At 38.2% G+C, this 20,202-nt stretch overlaps 1 protein-coding gene across 1 annotated transcript in view; it reads right to left on the bottom strand.

Moving 5' to 3' along the window:
- Uhrf2 (ubiquitin-like with PHD and ring finger domains 2, E3 ubiquitin protein ligase) overlaps positions 1-20,202 on the bottom strand; it is a 77,861-nt gene that overhangs the window by 37,856 nt on the left and 19,803 nt on the right. The window contains exon 3 of the mRNA XM_013026377.1: positions 17,768-18,027. Within this exon, the coding sequence (XP_012881831.1) occupies positions 17,768-18,027 (260 nt within the window). The remainder of the gene's footprint in view (positions 1-17,767; positions 18,028-20,202) is intronic.

Here is a 20,202-nt window from a genome sequence, read left to right as displayed (position 1 = left end):
ATTGCATGCTTACAACAGTACAGAATGAAGTAAATGTCACTAATTAGTAGATTTTTGCCAATATTAAATAGAAATAATACTAAGAGGAACCTTGGCAAGTACAACTGCATATCCGTGGTTCTAGTCTTCTCTATTTCATTCCTACATTGGTTGTTTGTTTTGCTAGAACTATTATGATCCTGTTGAGCCTTCAGCCCTAGTTTTTCAATGATTATTTTTAGGACAGGGCATGCACCTGAGCCAGGGCCCACCTGCTTTCAAGAATCCAATCATTTAGAGGATCATATGTGCATGTTACAGTGTTCGCTTCCTGGAGATGAAGTTTCAGGATCTCTTCTGCCAGGACTGACCTGGTACAACAATCCTACCAATCTTAGCTTCTCATGTAAATAAGATTACAGAAGCAAGCCACCAACATTCAGCTTCAATCCTACTTTTTAAAGGTCAGACCTAAATATAGAGATCATTAGCCCAACATCTGGTGTTTAAACGCCAATTTACATATACATATTGTTTCACATGGATTAGTAAAACAATAGCCACATTATTCTCAGCCTGTAAAATGAAGTTAAAACTACATCTTTTAGACCTTTTGTAACTATAGAGTTGTGAATTAAATTTCTAGCTATATTTTTAAGATATTTAGAAAAATTCTATTTTAGATGAGGATTCTTTTTCTCAGTTGTAATGTGTTATAAGATTATATGAATCACGATGTGTTTTTAAAAATGTTAACAGCAAAAAATATGCTTCAATAACAAAAATAGTCTCATTTTGCCTAAATTTACTAAAAGACATTCAGAATGAAAGTACTTTAAAAAAATATATAGACTCCGAATATAGTTTTGTTTCATTGTTATTACTTGAGACCAGCTCATAGTATGTAAAGCTTAGCTGGTCTAAGCTAACCTCCAATTTATAACTTTCCTGTGTCTGTTTGACTCCTCAGGGCTGGTATTACAGACATGCCATCACCCTAAGTGTGTATGGGGGAAAGGGGAGGATTGTGTTTCCAGTACTAGGGTCTAAACTCAGGGCCTAGTACTTTTTTTTTGGGGGGGGGTGTCTGGTCATGGGGCCTGAACTCTGGGCCTGGGCACTGTCCCTCAGCTCTTCAGCTCAAGGCTAGCACTCTATCACTTGAGCCACAGCTCTACTCCCGGCTTTTTTCCTTTTGCTTATGTGGCACTGAGGAATCGAACCCAGGGCCTCAGGCGTGCAAGGCAAGCGCTCTACTACTGAGTCACCTTCCCAGCCCCAAGGGCCTAGTATTTTCTATGTAGATACTCTACCACTTGAGTCATACCCTCAATCCCTTTTGCTTTCTATTTTTCAAAGTGCCTCACTTTTTTGCCTGAGCCCGTCTGGACTGCAATCTTTAGGCTTCCTGTACAGCTGGGATCTACAGCACATACCACTGTGCCCAATGTTTTATTCATCGAGATGTCATGAAGTTTTATTGCCTGACTGGCCTTGAACCCCATTTCTCTCAATTACACCCTCCTGAGTAGCTAGGATTACAGATGTGAGTCACCAAGACCTAGTGTTCTAGGTATATGTTCAATGAGACAATTCAGGAACTCTTGAACATTTGATAATAAGAAATCATTAGACCTCCTGTGAGATTTGTTGTTACATTTTATGTGCCAACTTTCTTAATACCACTACATGTTCAATGATTCACCAGAATGCAAAAGACTCCTCAGACCATAGAATATTGCTGTATCCACAGCTACAATTTACTACAGCCACAGGATATAGAGCAAAATCAAAAGGAAAAGACATAAGGGGTGACCACAGGAATCCAGAAACACTAGACATGCTTCTTCCCCTCACAAAGTTATTATATCACATAGGTACTCAACTCATTTCAGAGAATATAACAAAATTCTTGATTTGCAGCTAAGTTTCTAAAACTCAGCAAGAGCCAGCCACATACGCAGATCCCCTTGTTTTCTTCTTCCCACTATTAAGGTTTGAAATCAAGGCTTCATGCTTAACCAGCCTGCTTGCTTGGGTGGTGTTTCACCATTTCAGCCCTACCTCTAGCCTGGCATTCTGCTGGTTAACTGAAGATAGGATCTTGCAGACTTTTCTTTCTGGTCTAGCTTTGAATTGCAGTCCTGTAAAGCTCAGCTTTCTGAGGTAGCTAGAATTATAGGTGTGAGCCACAAGCATCAGCTTTAAGCAGACCTTTTTTTTGGGGGGGGGGAAGGTAAATTGTGGGGCCTGACCTCTAGGCCTGGGCACTGTTCCTCAGCTCTTCAGCTCAAGGCAAGTGCTCTACTGCTTGAGCCACAGAGCCATTTTCAGCTTTTTTTTGCCTGCTTATATGGTGCTGAGGAATCGAACCCAGAGCCTCATACATACAAGTCTACCTCCCCAGCCCCATTTCAGTTCAGATGTCAACTCCTTCCTGCAAACTCAGAAAAGAGTTGCCTATTTTCCAGTTGGATGTTTTGGGAAGCAGATGTTAATATGAAGCTGACATGAAAAATATTTTTTAGCTGTTAATCCACTTATACCCATACCCAGTTCAGTTTCCTCTAAGTTCTTGACTATGATTACTAGCACATATAGTAAGGAACCACTGGTTAAGTAGTGATATAGATTTACAGAAACTCTTAGATAGAGGTAAGAGCTATTTAATCAATATTTTATAGATAGGTACAGAAGTTGAATAACTTAGTATTAAGAAGCAGAGACACATGTCAAACTGATCATCTAGCCCTAGACATCACATGCTGGGCAAAACCGGTTTGAACTCAGGTCCTCATACTTGTAGACAAGGTGCTATACCACTTGAGCCATGTCCTCAGTTTAGACTCCACTGTTTGACAAGGTCTGACAAACTTGCTTGCTCTTCAGCACACTGTCATTTGTAAATATCTACAGGTTTTAACGTACTGCCTAACAGTATTCACAGCTAAGTAATGAAGCATGTGTTATCAATTTTTCTTCAATAACTCCATTTTCCTCTGAGTACCTAACTGCTCTTTTTAGGTACTAGTTTTCTATGTAACTATTATTAATTCATCTCCCTTTTACCAGTTATAAATCTTCTTTATGTTCAAAAACTTCAGTTATGACATTAATCCTTTGGACTTCAGAGAATCTCTTCTAAAGCCTTCTGTTTTAATCTGAAAATCTTTTTTTCCAGCAATCATGGGCTTGAACTAAAGGACTGGGCACTGTCCTTGAGCTTTTTTTGCTCAAGGCTAGTGCTCTACGACTTTGAGGCACAGCTCCACTTCTGGTTTTCTGGTGGTTAATTGGATGGAGATAAGTCTCATGGACCTTTCTGCTAGGGTTGGCTTTGAACAGTGATCCTCACATCTCAGCCTCCTGAGTAGCTAGAATTACAGTCATGAGCCACCAGTGCCCAGCTCCAATCTGAACATCATGCTCTGTAGGCCTGTTTTACAACTGTTAGGCAGGGCTCTTCCATCTATTATTTCCTGTATTGAATCCTGATTCCTGGATACAATGTCTTTTTGCTTGGCTTAAACTCTGAATAGAAATAGTTAAAATATTCTTCAATAGAAATTAACCAAGCCACTTGTTCTGGACCCTACTCATATATGTGCCTATCTCTAAAATGCCTAAGTGACTCCAAGGCCTGAACCTTCCCAAAATCCCCCAATGCCATTTTTACTTGATTGTTCATTTGCTTCTTATCTCCTGAGATTTCAGATTTCTCTGGCCAGTTAAGAGAGATACGATTCAATCAAATGGGTTTTACCTCCCAAATCTTCCAAATTGTTATTATTTTTGGTCGAAGTGTTTATGAATTTCTTTTACTGCCCTCTATGAGGATTTTTTTTTTTTACAGAATCTGGTAGCAATAAATATGGATCTTAATCTGAAAAGTTTTATTTACCTTCAATATCATTTCCTTTTACCACATTTCCATACCTATTACTGTTAAGAAGTCCTCTTTACTACTTCTTTATCCTTGGTAGTCCATGTTCCTCTTCAGGAATACAAGAGATATTTTCTCTACCTTGTACTCTCAAGACAAATGTGTATACCTGTCACAACACTTACACTGCAAAACAGCATTTTTTCCAATTTGTTGTTGTGTTACACACCTGTAAATCCCAGCACTCAGAAGACTGAGACAAGAGGATCAAGTTTCAGGCCAGCCTGGGATACGTAGGAAGATCTTGTTTTTTAAAAAAAAAGAAAGAAAAGAAAATGTGCCAGTACCACATTCAAACTTTAGTACCTGGGATATATACCATACATACAAATGTGTGAAAACTCATTAATAGAACTCATCAATAGAAAAATCTGCTCTTATATAACTGAAGTTCTTAACTACAATGAGCCATGGCTACAACGTTTGAGAAAGATCTTGATTCTATTATGTCTCCTCTTCTTTCTGAACACCCTTGACCTAGATAGGTGGCATACTGGTTGGCTCTATATTACTATAATGAAATAGCTGACGTTGGGTAACTTGGTAAAGAGGTTTATTTAGCCCAGTTCTCAAGGCTCAAAGTCCAAAATCAGTTCGGCCCCTTTAGTTTGGCTCCTGGTGAAGGACAGTAGATTTGCCCCAATAATATACCACAATTGCAAAAGCGAATGTGGAAGACATCACATCTCAAAACAGGAAGCTAGAGAGCAACAGTGGGTGAGAATACTTTCCAACAGCATTCACTCAATTATTTAGTAAGTTTCTACTAGGCTCCATATTTGCAATGGGTCACCACCTTGGACACTAAAGACCAGGCTTCCAGCACATGATCTCTTGGATAACTATACCCAAACCATAGCCAGACCACAGCAGGTAGAAACATAAAATGCCATGCAAATTACTAAGAAAAATTGTTTTATTATGTTTCCCATGTTCTTAAAAACAAGAGCAAAGACTTGTAGGTAGTGAATGATACTAGTACTCAAGAGAAAGACTATTCAAGTGTAGGCTGCCACTAACAAAACATTCTCATTTTCATGAAGATTAATGTACAGCTGAAGCTATTCCAAGTTGGCCCAGCAGCTGACTTCTTCCAGAATTTATTTGCACTGAGGACTGTATAAACGATATGAAATATTGTGGGAGGGGTGGAAATTTGAAAAACTTCTAAAATAGGGTTTGAGGTATTCGCAAGGAACTGGAGCACAGAAATGTAGGAATGTACCAATCAAGTCAACATTATTGTGCCAAAATCTAGCTCCTAACCCATGGAAGGAAGACACTAGGGTCCTTTTTCTTTCTTTTATAAGCATGACCTTCAAGAGTTCAGAACAGAAGTCAAGGTATTATTCTACTAGTCATAACATATTCTGTCTTTCAGAGTTTAGAAGTACTTTGGTGAGATGAAAGTCTAGACTCACAGTTAACCCTTTAATATATCCAAAGCTTACATTTCCCTATAAATTTAGTGTTATCCTATGCACTGATTCTTTTGAGTTATCCTTCAGGGTACATGTTTTTAACAATATGACATTGTTGCCAATTAAAAATGAAACTTTCTTTGCTAACAGTAGACAATTGGTAGTGTACCCTTAGTATTGAATTGTAAAGAAACAGACTAAGCTTCATGGTTTTAAAAACAAGTTTACTGTATATAATAGTCAAACTATATTGTCAAAAGTGGTTTATAAGCTAATAATTCTAAAACACTTGGTCTTTAAGCTTCCTGAGGCTAATATGTTTAAATAAGGACATCATTCATCTGTAGGCAGGTTCCAATTTACAAAATCTTTAATGTCATGTCATATGGAAAAAGCATTTCATACTCTAATAAATAACATTAGGAAATTTAACACCTTACAGTTAAACCTCACAGATAATTGAGAATAACGTAAAACTGCTTACTCTGAGGTTTTAAAAATTACATGAAAAATCTCAATTTTTAAACACATTAACAATGGTGGATAACTTTTGATGATAGTGAAAATACAATTACATTAAAAGCATCTATGCCTCAAATATGGTAATTCCAAGTAAGACTTGAGAATACTTACCAAAATGATTTTTATTAAGCCAGAAAGTTTGCTTCCATTATTAGCTATTTTGCAAATTTGTAAGAAAAAAAACCATATAACAAGTAAAAGAGGTAATTAAAGCTGAAAGATTAAAACAAAATCACCAAAATCTTATAAATAAAGACCTAAAGTTCAAATCAAATTCTCAGCATAGTTCCTGAACCCTATAGTATGCAAGAGAACCATTGCTCTGTATATTTCAAAGGTTCCTGGGTTACCTGTTTGCAAAACAGATTTCTGAGACCTACCCAAATCCCAAGTCCTACAGCAGTGGGATCCCCTCAAGAATCAGCATTCCAAACACCATTCCTGGATAAATCTGCAAATTTTTTAAACTATCTTTAAGAAATACTAAAGGGACGATGCATAAAATTGAAAAATCCAAATTAACTATCTATATAGTTATTCTAAGTACTACGTATCTTACAACACATCCTAGAGCAATAATAAGGTCACATGTGAACTTCTTCCATTCACCTTTTTATTATCATTGAAGACTCTGCAAGTCACAGAGGGTGAGAGGAAATATTTAAAGTCTTTGGTAAATATAGTAGTAACAAACAAAAAGCAATAAAGTTCACTGGTGGGGCTGGGAAGGTAGCTCAGTGGTAGAAAGCTTGCTTTGCATGCATGAGGCCCTGGCCCAGAAAAAAAGCTGTAAGTGGCCCTATGCTCAAGTGGTAGAGTGCTAACCTTGAGCTGAAAAGCTGAGGGATAGCGCCCAAGTCCAGAGTTCAGGCCTCATGACCAACCCCCGCCCCCCCCCCCCCCCCCCCGCCAAAAAAAAGTTACACTGGTCATTGCACCAAAGTTCTGAAACTAAATTTCACTAAAGCTTCCTATATTCAATTTCATTCAAGAAAAATCTACTTTGCCCAATCAAAACCCAGAAATCACTGCATTTGGCAATGCTCTAAACATTTTTGAGATCTTTTAGACATACTGTATTATAAAAAAAGTTACTCCCATATAAAAATACTACTTGACTCTGCACATTTGGCTCACTGACTTCTATTTGTAGTAGCCATAATTAAAATAACTAAAACTAGGCATCACAGGCTAACAACTTCAAAAATATTGAAAAAGTCAGGCATAGTGGCTAGGACTTGTAATTCCAGCTACTCAGGATGTAAAGGCAGGAAGATTGAGTGTTTGAGTCAGCCTGGACAATTTTGGGAGAGAATATCTTAAAATAATAATAATAATTACTACTATAAAAGGACTGGAGTAGCTGGGCACTGGTGACTCACGCCTGTAATCTTAGCTATTCAGGAGGCTGAGATCTGAGAATCACGGTTCAAAGCCAGTCTGTGCAGGAAGCCCCTGAGACTCTTATCTTCAATTAACCACCAGAAAATCAGAAGTGGTGCTGTGGCTCAAGTGGTAGAGTCCTTACCTTGAGCTGAAGAGCTCAGGGACAGCGCCCAGACCCAGAGTTAAAGTTCCATGACTAACCAAAAATAAGATAAAATAAATTTTTAAAAAGGGGGCTGCAGTAGTAGCTCAAATGGTAGGGAGTCTTCCTAGCAACTGGTAAGTCCTGGGTTCAATCATTAGGATATATACAACTTTGAAAAGGAGCAAATGTTTATCCATTTGGTCCATTACAACCTAATAGGCACTGGTGGCTAAAGGCTGTAACTCTAGCTAATCAGGAGGCCTAGACATGGAGGATTAAGGTTTGAAACCAGATTAGGAAAGCAAAGTCCACGAGATTCTATCTTAAAAAAAAAAATGACGTCTGTTGACAGTGGCTCATGCCTGTCATACTAGCTACTCAGGAGGCTGACATAAGATTACAGTTTGAAGCCAGCCAGGCAGAAAAGTCCATGAGACTCTTATCTCCAATTAACCATCAGAAAATCAGAGATGGCACTATGGCTCAAAGTGGCAGAGTGATAGCCTTGAGCAAAAGAAACTTAGGGACAGTGGTGCCCAGGCCCTGAGTTCAGCCCCGGGACCAAGAGAAAAAAATAAGAGGAAAATATAGGGCTAGAAAACCTGAATCCAGTAACATAGGTTAAACCAAATGAGCAGTCTACAATGCAAGAGGGCCTGAGTTCAAACCCCAGTACCATCACCACATAAAACTCCACAATATGACCACTAAATCAGCTATTATCTTATTTATCATCACACTTTACACTTATGGTATGAATCTTATTACTAATAACTCAAGCCCTCATCAGTATAAACACAGGAATCCTAATTATTCTAGTTATATCTAACCTGGCTGTTTATGATCAATGAGGGTCAAATGATACCATTGATAGGATAAACTCATTTTTTAAATTTTTTTTTTGGTCAGTTGTGGGGCCTTAACTCTAGGCCTGGGCCCTGTCCCTCAGCTCTTCAGCTCAAGGCTAGTGATCTACCACTTGAGCCACAGCACCACTTCTGGCTTTTTCTGCTTATGTGGTGCTGAGGAATCGAACCCAGGGCCTCATGCATACAAGGCAAGCGCTCTACCACTGAGCCACCTTCCCAGCCCCAGGATAAGCTCATATAAAGTTATCTAAGCCATTATTCTACTAACAGTTTTATCGACAAATACATTTTACTATATAATTATCTCAACTCAAGCACATGTGATTATTTATACCATAATAACCATTGTAATATGCTTTATTTAAAAGTAAAAACTAGGGCTGGGAAGGTGGCTCAGTGGTAGAGCACTTGCCTTGCATGCATGAGTCCCTAGGTTCGATTCCTCAGCACCATATATGCAAAAAGAAAAAAGCTGGAAGTGGCGCTGTGGTTCAAGTGGTAGAGCGCTAGCCTTGAGCTGAAGAGCTGAGGGACAGCACCCAGGCCCAGAGTTCAGGCCCCATGACCAGACCCAAAAATAAATAAATAAAAATAAGAGTAAAAAAACTAAGCTCCTCAGAGTTGGTAGGAGGATCAAAATTGTCTCAGGTTTCAATGTCAAATATATCACAGGCCTATTTGCTCTATTCTGCATAGAAAAGATATTAATATTATGACAAATGCTTTGACAACAATCTTTTTCCTAATAGTGCTTATAATTTCCATGTGCCAGAAATTTATACAAAGAATTTTATTAACAATATCCTCAATTTCAATTATTTCATTCTATTAATCTATGTTTCCTATTCCCAGATTTCTGTACAGTCCTTTATTCATTATGAAAAACACTTCCACCCTCAACACTAGCCTTATGCATACAACAAAACATCTATACCCATCGTTATTATCAAGTACTCCTCCTCAAATATAAGAATTATATCTGAAAACAAAAGGAGGCTGCAATGCTTGGTAAGAAATGTACGTATTATCCTGCCCATGTAATTGTAACTCCTCTGTACAGTATCTTCACAAATAAAATTAAAAAAAAGAATTATATCTGATTAGTTATTATCCCCCTGCTCTACTGCACTGCTGTGGGAATATAGACAAATACAATCACTATGGACAGTGGTCTGAAGGGTCCTCAAAAAAACTAAACATAGAACTTCCCTATGACCCACCCATACCACTCCTAGGCATCTACCTAGAATGTTACAAGTCAGGATACTATAAAGGCACTTGCACATCCATGTCTGTTGATGCACTATTCATACTAGCCAAGTTATGAAAACAGCCCAGATGCCCTCAATAGATGAGGAGATCCAAAATATGCAGTGCTTATACACAATGAAATTTTACACAGCCATGATAAATTATACAGGACTTTAGGCATTCACAGTGAGACCAAAGGAAGATACTCTTAGGGGAGGAACACAAAGGTACAATGTCTCTGATCACATAAAATAATACTTATTGAAATGAATCCCAGGAAGTACAAACAACAGTTTTTCTTTTCTTTTTGACTTGTTTGTTCATTCATCTGTCTTTGGGTGGAGGTGGGGAGGAAAGGGGTGCACAGAAATGGTTAGACAAAGGGTAAAGAAATGCAGCAGTGGTACTCAGTAGATACTATGTTGAAAATGAACTACACAGGGGCTAGGAAAAAGCTTAGGAGTGGCACCATGGCTCAAGTGGTAGAGTACTAACCTTGAGCAAAAGAAGCTCGGAGACAGTGGCCAGGCCCTGAGTTCAAGTCCCAGGAGTGCCAGAAAAAAATAAAATGAACTTTACAATGAGGGCTGGGACAGGTAGAAAAAACGGAGAAAAGGGGTGACACTGTCCAAAAAGAAATGGACTCATTCATTACCTGACCTATGAAACAGTAACCCCTTTGTACATTATATTTATAATAAAAATAAAAAATTATGATTATTTATGTATTTTTGGATGTGGAGCTTGAACTCAGGGCCTGGGTGCTATCCTTAAGCTCTTTTGCTCATGGATAGTGCTCTATCACTTTGAGCCACAGTGCCACTTCTGGTTTTCTGAAGGTTAAGTGGAGATAAGAGTCTGGCTTTGAACCACCATTGAAAGATCTGCCTCCTGAGTAGGATTATAGGTATGAGACACCAGTGTCTGGCTCACTAATAATTAAAAAAAAATTACCCTGAAGTTATACCAACTCTTCTCTCAAGTATTATAATCACAGTATCTATTAATTTTAGTGGATTTAGAAATAAGCATGCTATTATTCCCATCCTAATTGCAAATCAATTACCCACTCCACAGAAGTTGCTATCAAATACTTTTAATACAAGCAAACAAAATCCTTAATCCTAATAATGGCTATTATCACAAATATGCTTCAATCAGGACAATGGACTGTTAAAAGCCATTAACCACCACTAGTCCTTATAATAAACCTATCAGTAAGAACTAGCCCAATTCCACTTTTAGACTCCAGAAGTAATTCCCAATTGTATCAGAAATCAAAATGCAAAATTCCCAATTGTATCAGGAATCATATTAATTAGACAGAAACTGGAGTTCATCTCATCTACTTCAAATCTTGCCAACAACTAACCAAAGTATAATCCTTAGTCTAAATATGCCTATCCACCATATGCAATTGTGGGTTTAACTAGACTCAGTTGCAAAAGATATTAGCCTATTCATCAACTGCCCTATAGAATAATTTACCATTATTTGTAACCTATAAACAATAGCTCTCAGTTATTTATGTTAACTATTACAATATCTGTAATAGTTAACTTAAATTCTAATACCACGACATTTACACATGAACAAAAATACCACTAATAATCTCCATATTTACTTATCACTTTCTTATCCCTTAGAAGCTATCATAGGACTTAGATCTAAATGAATTACTGTTTAAGAAAAACAAAATCAGGGCTGGGAATGTGGCTTAGTGGAAGAGTGCTTGCCTAGCATGCTTGAAGCCCTGGGTTTGATTCCTCCATAACATATAAACAGAAAAAGCCGGAAGTGGTGGTGTGGCTCAAGTGGTAGAGTGCTAGCCTTGAGCAAAAGAAGCTCAGGGACAGTGCCTAAGCCCTGAGTTCAAGCTCTAGGACTGGCAAAAAAAAAAAAAAGAAAGAAAAGAAAAAAGAAAAAGAAAATCAAACAAACAAAAAGAACATTATTATAGGTAAATGTCAGTGGTTCATGCCTGTAAGTTGAGTACAGGAGGCAGAGATACAAAGATTGCAGTTTGAAACCAGGCAGTTTATGAGGCTCTTATCTCCATTACTAAGAAAAAAGCTGGACTGGACGTATGGATCAACTGGTAGAGTGCAAGCTATGATTCCAAAAGCCAAGCAGAGTGTATAAGGCCTCAAGTTCAAGCCACAGTACTGGTGCAAAACAAACAAAAAACCCTACTTATAAGAAGTGAGTTGAGCGGCTGGGAAGTTGACTCAGTGGTAGAGTGCTTGCCTAGCATGCATGAGGCCCTGGATTCGATTCCTCAGCACCACATAAGCAGAAAATAACCGAGAAGTGGTGCTGTGGCTCAAGTGGTAGGGCATTAGCCTTGAGCTGAAGAGCTGAGGGACAGTGCCCAGGCCCAGAGTTCAGGCCCCACAACCGACAAAAAAAAAAAAAAAAAGCTTAACATTATCTAAAGTACCGTGAGATATTCCATAGATATTACCTGTCAGAAACACTAAGGAAATTATTGTCTCAAGATTCCTGCTGCTTTTCATCAGTAGCTTCAGGATCTACTTTCTCAAGAATACTGTTTCGTGAATTTGGATGTTGAAGGATCCTTACAACTGTTCAACTCAACTTTTAATATGTTAAGCAGAACATATCTGATAGGAATAAAGAACACTCAGGCATAGTGAACAAGTGCAAGCTTACCAAAATTAGAGAAAACTTGGTGTCTTCTTGACTAATAATTTATAACTGACTATATTACGTTGACATTTGCTTACTTTTAATCCTTTTTTTTTTTTTTTTTGCAGAATATCTCTGAAAGTAGAGCTTTCATTCAGGTATAACTTGTTCCCATTATCAGGGTTTTGTGGGGTAGGAAAGGGAGGTAAGCTCTCCTTACAGCTAAGCTGTAAAAGTCCACTAAAAGGTGTTTTTCAAATAGATTTACAGGTGGGGACATGGCCCAATGGTAGAGTGCTTGACTAGCAAATTTGAGGCCCTGAAGTCACTTCTCAGTACCAGCACACACAAAAAAATAGTTTCTAGATCTATAGTCTTAATTTTTCTCTTGGAACACTAACTACACTGGTTGAGTTCAAATAAAACAAGAGTGATACCAGGCACCAGTGGCTCATGCCTATAATCCTACTCAGAAGGCTGAGATCTGAGGATCACAGTTCAAAGTCAGCTGGGGTGGAAAGTCCGTGAGACTCTTATCTCCAATTAACTACCAGAAAACCAGAAGTGGCACTGTGGCTCAAGTGGCAGAGTGCTAGTCTTGAGCTGAAGAGCTGAGAGACAGCGCCCAGGCCCAGAGTTCAAGCCCCACAACTGACAAAAACAAAAAGTGATGATAGATGAATCATTTCATATCAATTAAAATAATAAAGAATAAAAAAGATGAGACCCGAAGAGTTGCAGTTTGTGGCTAGCCCAGCAGAAAAGTCTCTGAAAAACAAACCAGAGGCATGGCTCAAACAGTGGAGCACATGTAGAATCCCATGTAGTATACCTCTCTCACCTATGCTTAAGGACAACTGGCTCAAGGTTCTCAGAGGTTTGGAGATAATGCTAATGTACAACAGCTAGTTCACTGATAAAAATATGGTAGTACCTAGTTAGTACATAACTGGAATAGGATGACAGCCCACTTAAAGTATTAAAAAGGTGAACCTGAGAAACAATGTTTTGGAAGTAAAAATTACACTGAAGATAAATGTCATCTACAATCACTAACTTTGTAAATTCTCTATTGCCTATCAAGCTTAAGGCCCTGAAGTCAATTCTCAGTACCAGCACAATTAGTACCAGCACATTTGGCAATGGTAACTTAACAAAGTCTCTAAAGTGGAAGATAACCAATGCTTGTTTCCAAATTGGCTACTTCTCAAGTCAAATTATTCTCTGCCTTTAAGAGACCTGACTGTAGGTTGGTTAATCCTGAAACTTACCAGTGTGTTATATAGAAATTTCCACTAGACAGAGTTCACAATAAAAGTTATTATGCTTCAAGTTTTTCAAGCTAAATATTTAGTTCTTTCAATTACTCTTCATTGTGATTTACAAGTTTATATTTTGATGTTTACCATCATGAACCTGGTCGTGTTGGTATTGTTTTTAAAGCATGGGAGCTGGCGGATAATATTATGGATATGGAACAGCCAGTCCAGTATAATCGCAACATCACCCATTTGACAGCTACATTCTATTGAGTCACCTGAAGCTTAATATTCAACCAATATTTATCACAGATGGGCACAGCAGCATGGGCCTGCAGTTCCAGCCACTTAGGAAGCTAAGAGGATCACTCAAGCACAGGAGTTTGGGGACCAATCAAAGCAACACAAGATGACTGTCTCTTTGGGATAGAATCGGGGAAATGCTCCAACAGCAATCTTCAGTGTTGTTGGGGGTTTTTTTGGTGTTGTTGTTTTGGGTCAGTCTTGGGGCATGAACTCTAGGCCTGGGCACTGTCCCTGAGCTCTTCAGCTCAAGGAAAGGGATCTACCACCTGAGCCAAAGAGCCACTTGGTTTCTGGTGGTCACTTGGAGATAAGTCTCATGGACTTTCCTGCCCCAGCTGGCTTTGAACCATGATCCTCAGATCTCAGCCTCCTGAGAAGCTAGGATGACAGGCATGAGCCACTGGTACCCTGCTTTTTTAATCCAAAGAACTTGATGATTTATTAAAATTAGCAAGTAGTCCATCATTTTTTTAAAACTTATTTGTTCGAATGACCATGAAGAAAAGATTATCATATTCAGATCAGATCACAAAGACACTCTTTTTAGGACATTATACCATCCATTTGTTATACAGATTTTTATCCACTATTTTATATATTTTACACTATCTTTAATACAGTTCTTTTTATTTATTTTTTTGGTTGGTCAGGGGGCCTGACCTCTCTCCTTCAGGTCTTTAGCTCAACGTTAGCACCCTACCACTTCAGCCACAGTGCCACTTCAGGCCTTTTCTGCTTATGTGGTGCTGAGGAATAGACCCAGGGCTTTATGCATGCAAGGCAAGCGCTCTACCACTGAGCCACCTTCCTAGCCCATTCTTTTTACCTTTTTAGAAATGTAAATGACATTTACTTACAACTAAGTTTCTGTTTTTTTTTTGTTGTTGTTGTTGTTAGTCATCAGGCCTGAACTCTGGGCCTGGGCACTGTCCCTCAGCTCTTCAGCTTAAGGCTAGTGCTCTACCACTTGAGCCACAGAACCACTTTCGGCTTTTTCTGCTTATGTGGTACTGAGGAATCGAACCCAGGACCTCATGCCTACTAGGCAAGCACTCTATCACTCAGCCACCTTCCCAGCCCCATTTCTGTTATCTTTTATTTCAAAGGAAGTTCATCTATTATACCTTTGGGTTATCAAGACTGAAACATTTAACTCATGGAAGAATATTTTAGATTTCTTATGTATTTTGGACCTAGATTCTTTTTTTACTATTGACATTCATTCTAATCAAGACATTTTCTCCATTAATGAGCTGTATAAGATGTTATGTCGAGTTGGGCACTGGTGGCTCACGCCTGTAATCCTAGCTACTCAGGAGGCTGAGATCTGAGGATCACGGTTCAAAGCCAGCCCGGGCAGGAAAGTCTATGAGCCTCTTATCTCCAATAAACCACTAGAAAACTGGAAGTGGTGCTGTGGCTCAAGCGGTAGAGCGCTCGCCTTGAGCTGAAGAGCCAAGGACAGCACCTAAGCCCAGAATTCAAGCCCCACGACCAACCAAAAAAAAAAAAAAGATGTTATGTCAAAAAACAAACCTTACAACTTTGGTGAGGCGGGGGAGATATGAGAAGGGGAAACAAAGGAGGAGGCAACAATGCTTGATAAGAAATGTATTCATTACCTTGCCCATGTAATTGTAACCCCACTGTATGATAGCCAAGTAAACATTAAGATAACTTGCTTTTTGCTCTTAATGTTACACCAAACTCAAACATTTGGGTCTATTCTCTATATCATCTTACTTTAAAATCAGACTTTAAAACCTTGAAGCTGTCAGGCACCAGTGGCTCATACCTATAATTCTAACTACTGGAGAGGCTGTGATCTAAGGTTCATGGTTTGAAGACAGTGGGACAGTAAAGTCCATGAGATGCTTATCTCTAATTAAGAACACAAAAAGGGGAGCTAGGAAGGTGGCTCAGTGGTAGAGTGCTGGCCTTGCATGCATAAGGCCCTGGGTTCAATTCCTCAGCACCATATAAGCAGAAAAAGCCAAAAGTAGTACTATGGCTTAAGTGATAGAGCACTAGCTAGCCTTGAGCTGAAGAGCTCAGGGACAGCGCCCAGGCCCAGAGTTCAGGCCCATAACCAACAACAAAAAAAAAAAAAAAGAAAAGAAAAAAAAGAAAGAAAGAGAGAACCCAAAAAGCCAGGTATGGAGCTATGGCTCAAGTGGTAGACTGCTAACCTTGAACAAAAAAGCACAAGGACAGCACCTAAGGCTTGAGTTCAAGCCTCAGGACCAGCACTAACTGCCCCCCCCCAATAAAAAATCTGTGAAGCATATTAAGCTTTGATTCAGTTAATGTTTAAATCTTCATACAGTACTGTTATTTCTTTTTGTGCCATTCTGCAAAGTATTTTAACCAAATAAAAAATTTCATTGGCTAGATTGAGATCTTACATAGCAGTTTTCCTAGTAATTTCTCCAGCTTGTCAAGAGAAAACTCAGTGAAGAATTTAAAACACTGCTTCTTGGCCAAAGTCTCCCACAACTAACGCTGCCACTATGCCATGACATATAAACTTACTATCTCCATACACTGACTCTAACCTCTTTTCTATTGTACTCCCATACTCACCAATATTATTAGTTATGGCAAATGCCCTAACTTTATACTCATTCTCATTATTGGTTCCATTATCTTTAATCATGATGATGTTAGGTCTGCCTGAGAGAATAGCCCCCTTCCCCTTCATGAAGAACAGCATGTAGTTTCACCAGAAATCACCTGCCCAAAACTAGTAATCACCTGAAACTGTTAATTACCTGACTGAGTCAGCAAAAGGATTGGGGATCACTTCCATATCCACTGTGACCACACCTCCTCCTCACCTTTCCCTATACAATCTCTCTCTAAATTACACACTACACAATGCTCTGCATACCTACATCTGGTGCAGGCAGATGATGGCTCATTACAAATTATCAGTAAGTAGGCTAGCCATAACTACAAGAAGTATCAGAAAAAGAAAACTTAAAGGGCTCTATTTCTTAAAGGGCTCTATTTTTAAAAATCACTTTCCAGGCATGTAAGTTTTCTTATATCATCTTGAGTTAAGAAAATTCACACCAATCTAAGAATTTGAACTCTTATACACAACAAGAACTTGGTAACATATTTTCAATACATAAAGGTATCATTTGAGAGGAGACTTAAGTTCATGTAGTGTTTTTAGTTTACTGAATTTATCCAAACAGTAAATTTTATACTGAAAATTTGTTGTTGTTGTTGGTTATCATAGGGCTTGAACTCAGGGCTTGGGCGCTGTCCTTCAGCTTTTTCACTCTACAACTTTGAGCCACAGCACCACTTCCAGTTTTCTGGAAGTTAATTAGAGATTTAAGTCTAATGAACTTTCCTATCTAGGCTGGCTCTGAAGTATGATCCTCAGATCTCAGCTTCCTGAGTAGCTAGGATTACAGGTGTGAGCCACCAGCACCTTGCTCTGAAATACTTTTCAAGGAATAACTAAAATTTGTGTTAGTCTAGACTCTCAAGGCCAAGTCTGAACACCGTTTCCATAGTAGTATTTCAGAATATATTTTGTCAGAGGATTGGAGAGTTACTTCTAATGAGAATGGAACTCCTTTTAGAGGACAAAAAAATATTCTAAACTTAGTTTGTAATAATGTATAATCCTGTGAATGTGTTTAAAAAACATTAAATTGTACCCATTGAAATGAACAATTTATATGTAAATTATTTCAATAAAAAGCTCTTTAAAATATTTTACCTTGTTCTAATGTTCCATGTTACGAAATACTGTTTATAGTAAAAAGACAAACAGAAACCTGAACATCCTAAATTAAGCCAAATATTAGGATGGTGAAAACAAACCACTTACACACCAGATAACTAGGAGTTGAAGGGACCTTACTCACTAGGTAACAATCACCAAACCAAACAAAAAGTAATAGATTATACATGACCTCTAAAAGATTTCTTCAGAAAGACTAAAATAATGTAGAAACACCAGGCTTGTTTCTATGCAGAAAAACATGAATGAAGTCCTCAATAGCATGAGCACTTACTCATCATACTCGATATGATAAATAACGTCTTCATCAGCAGCAACAGAGTCTGAATTAGACGTAGAGGGTACATTGTCCAATTTATTTGTGTTCTCTTTGGAATTATGATTTATATTTCCATTAGTCCTTTTATAAGAACTGCCATTCTTCAGTGGAGTTTTGCCACGTGAATGTCCATCAGAAGCTCTAGTAACACTATGTATATGTGCTTCAAACCAAGCACCAAGGCCGACATCTCTGGCATCCACCAATTCATTTACCTAAAAAAAGTTTAAAATGAGTTAATGAAGCTTACTTTCTTCTACTGCTTCAAAAACCTTAGGTTATGATAACTCAAGTTATCTGAGATTATGGTAAACAATTTTTGCAGCTACTCATGTTTGAAATGATTAGAGATAAGATCCAAATTATTCTACCTAGATTATACTATCTTAAACTTGGTATTTATGATGAAAGTTAACTTTCCACTAAATTTCCTTCATTGAAACAAGTGTTGTACCTACTCTGTACACATGTCTACACTATACTTATAAAAATTCTTGGCTACATAATTCTTATGTAGCCAAGAATCATTCTTACAAGTATTTAATGAAAATTCAACACTTTAAACCATGTTGATATTTTGTTCCATGAATATCTTCGTATTTCTAAAAGACACACACACATATTCCAACCATAAAATATTATTAAATAACAATAGAAAATAAGAGAATTATGCATAAGAACAAGACTGTATTGTTAACTCATCTCTTCAAAATGAAAAAGTTCTACCACTACTTAGTAACTCACTAGGTAAATAAATTTATTTACCCCCTCAAAGAACAAAGATTAAAATGTCAGAACAGAGCCAAAAGACACATGATAACCAAATCCAGTAAATGATCCAGAACTAAACTATCTAATCTGATAGTATATTTAATCTGATAGTATTGATAATTAAGAATTAAGAAATGGTCTGGTGTGAGTGGCTCACACTGTTGTCCTAGTTACTCAGGAAGCTGATATCTGAGTATGATAGTACAAAGCCAGCATGGGCAGAAAAGTCTCCAATTAACTAACAAAAAGCTGAAAGCAGAGGTGTAACTCAAGTGAGAGTACCACCAGCCTTAAGCAAAAAAGCTAAGGAAGAGTGCACCACCCTGAGTTCGGATCCAGTACTGGCACACATAAAACACATACACACATAGAAGAAGAAATGAAATATATTTAAACAAATGCACAAAACCCTCTTCTAAAAGATTTGAGGACACTGCAGACAAATGCCTACAAGTACAAAAAAAAAAAAAAGCTTCAACTTTTTCTTTTTATAAGCCCTTTAAACACCAGTGGCCTGTAACTTAACGCTTAGGAGACTAAGATCTGAGGATCACAGTTCAAAGCCAGCCCAGCTCTTATCTTCAATTAACCAGCAAAAGCCAGAAGTGGATCTGTGCTCAAGTAGTAGGGTACTAGCCTTGAGCACAAAAGGTTAAGGGCAGTGCCCTGGCCTTGAGTTCAAGCCACAAGACTGGCACAGGTGCACAAACGCACACATACAGACACATGCATATGTGTATGCATGTACACACACATACACAGCCCTTTAAAAAAACTTGGACTGAAGACATGAATCAGGTGGTAGGGTGCCTGCCAATGAATGTAAAGCATTAGATAGCAAGTTGGAGCACTGGCCTCAGATGGAAAAAAAAATTGAAATAATTAATACATGATCATCACTTTCTCAAAGCAGATTTCCCTTGAGGGTAAGAGAGTATTTTAAAGAGAATTCTGACAGTTGGTATGGCTTAAAGAGAAAAGTATATACTAAATCTTAAATATACATGAGCTCTGTATTATAAGGTGCCTTAAGATTTGCCAATCTTAACAAGCTTAATAATTACTATTTTATATGTTTAACTCAAGCAAAGACTCCCAAAAGTTAACTTGCTCTAAGTGAAAGCTGAAGAAATAGAAGATCATGTATTTGAAGGCATTATGACCTTGAAACTTGCCAAAAGTATTAACTTTCACTACCAGAAGGGATATAACATTTAACTTAAGGTACTACCTTAAAAAAAAAATCACTTGGACAGTTTAATATAACGTAAGAACGGGAAAAAAAGGACATAAGGGCCAACCAGGCTAAATATGATATAAAAGCAGATACGGAACATGCTACTCACTGCTCCAATTTATTCATGCATTAAGTGCAAATAAGCATCTTTCTTCTGTAAGAATTATGGATGCAGGCTAGGAAGGTGGCTCAGTGGTAGAGCGCTTGCCTTGCATGCCTGAGGCCCTGGGCTCGATTCCTCAACACCACATAAGCAAAAAGAAAAAAGCCAGAAGTGGCGCTGTGGTTCAAGTGGTAGAGCGCTAGCCTTGAGCTGAAGAGCTGAGGGACAGCGCCTAGGCCCAGAGTTCAGGCCCCACGACCGGACCCAAAAAAAAAAAAA

Source organism: Dipodomys ordii, unplaced genomic scaffold (assembly GCF_000151885.1).
Source record: "Dipodomys ordii isolate 6190 unplaced genomic scaffold, Dord_2.0 Scaffold93, whole genome shotgun sequence".
NCBI classification, from domain to species: Eukaryota; Metazoa; Chordata; class Mammalia; order Rodentia; family Heteromyidae; genus Dipodomys; species Dipodomys ordii.
The sequence above is the reverse complement of the archived record's forward strand: the minus strand, read 5'-3'. Positions and strand labels throughout refer to the sequence as shown.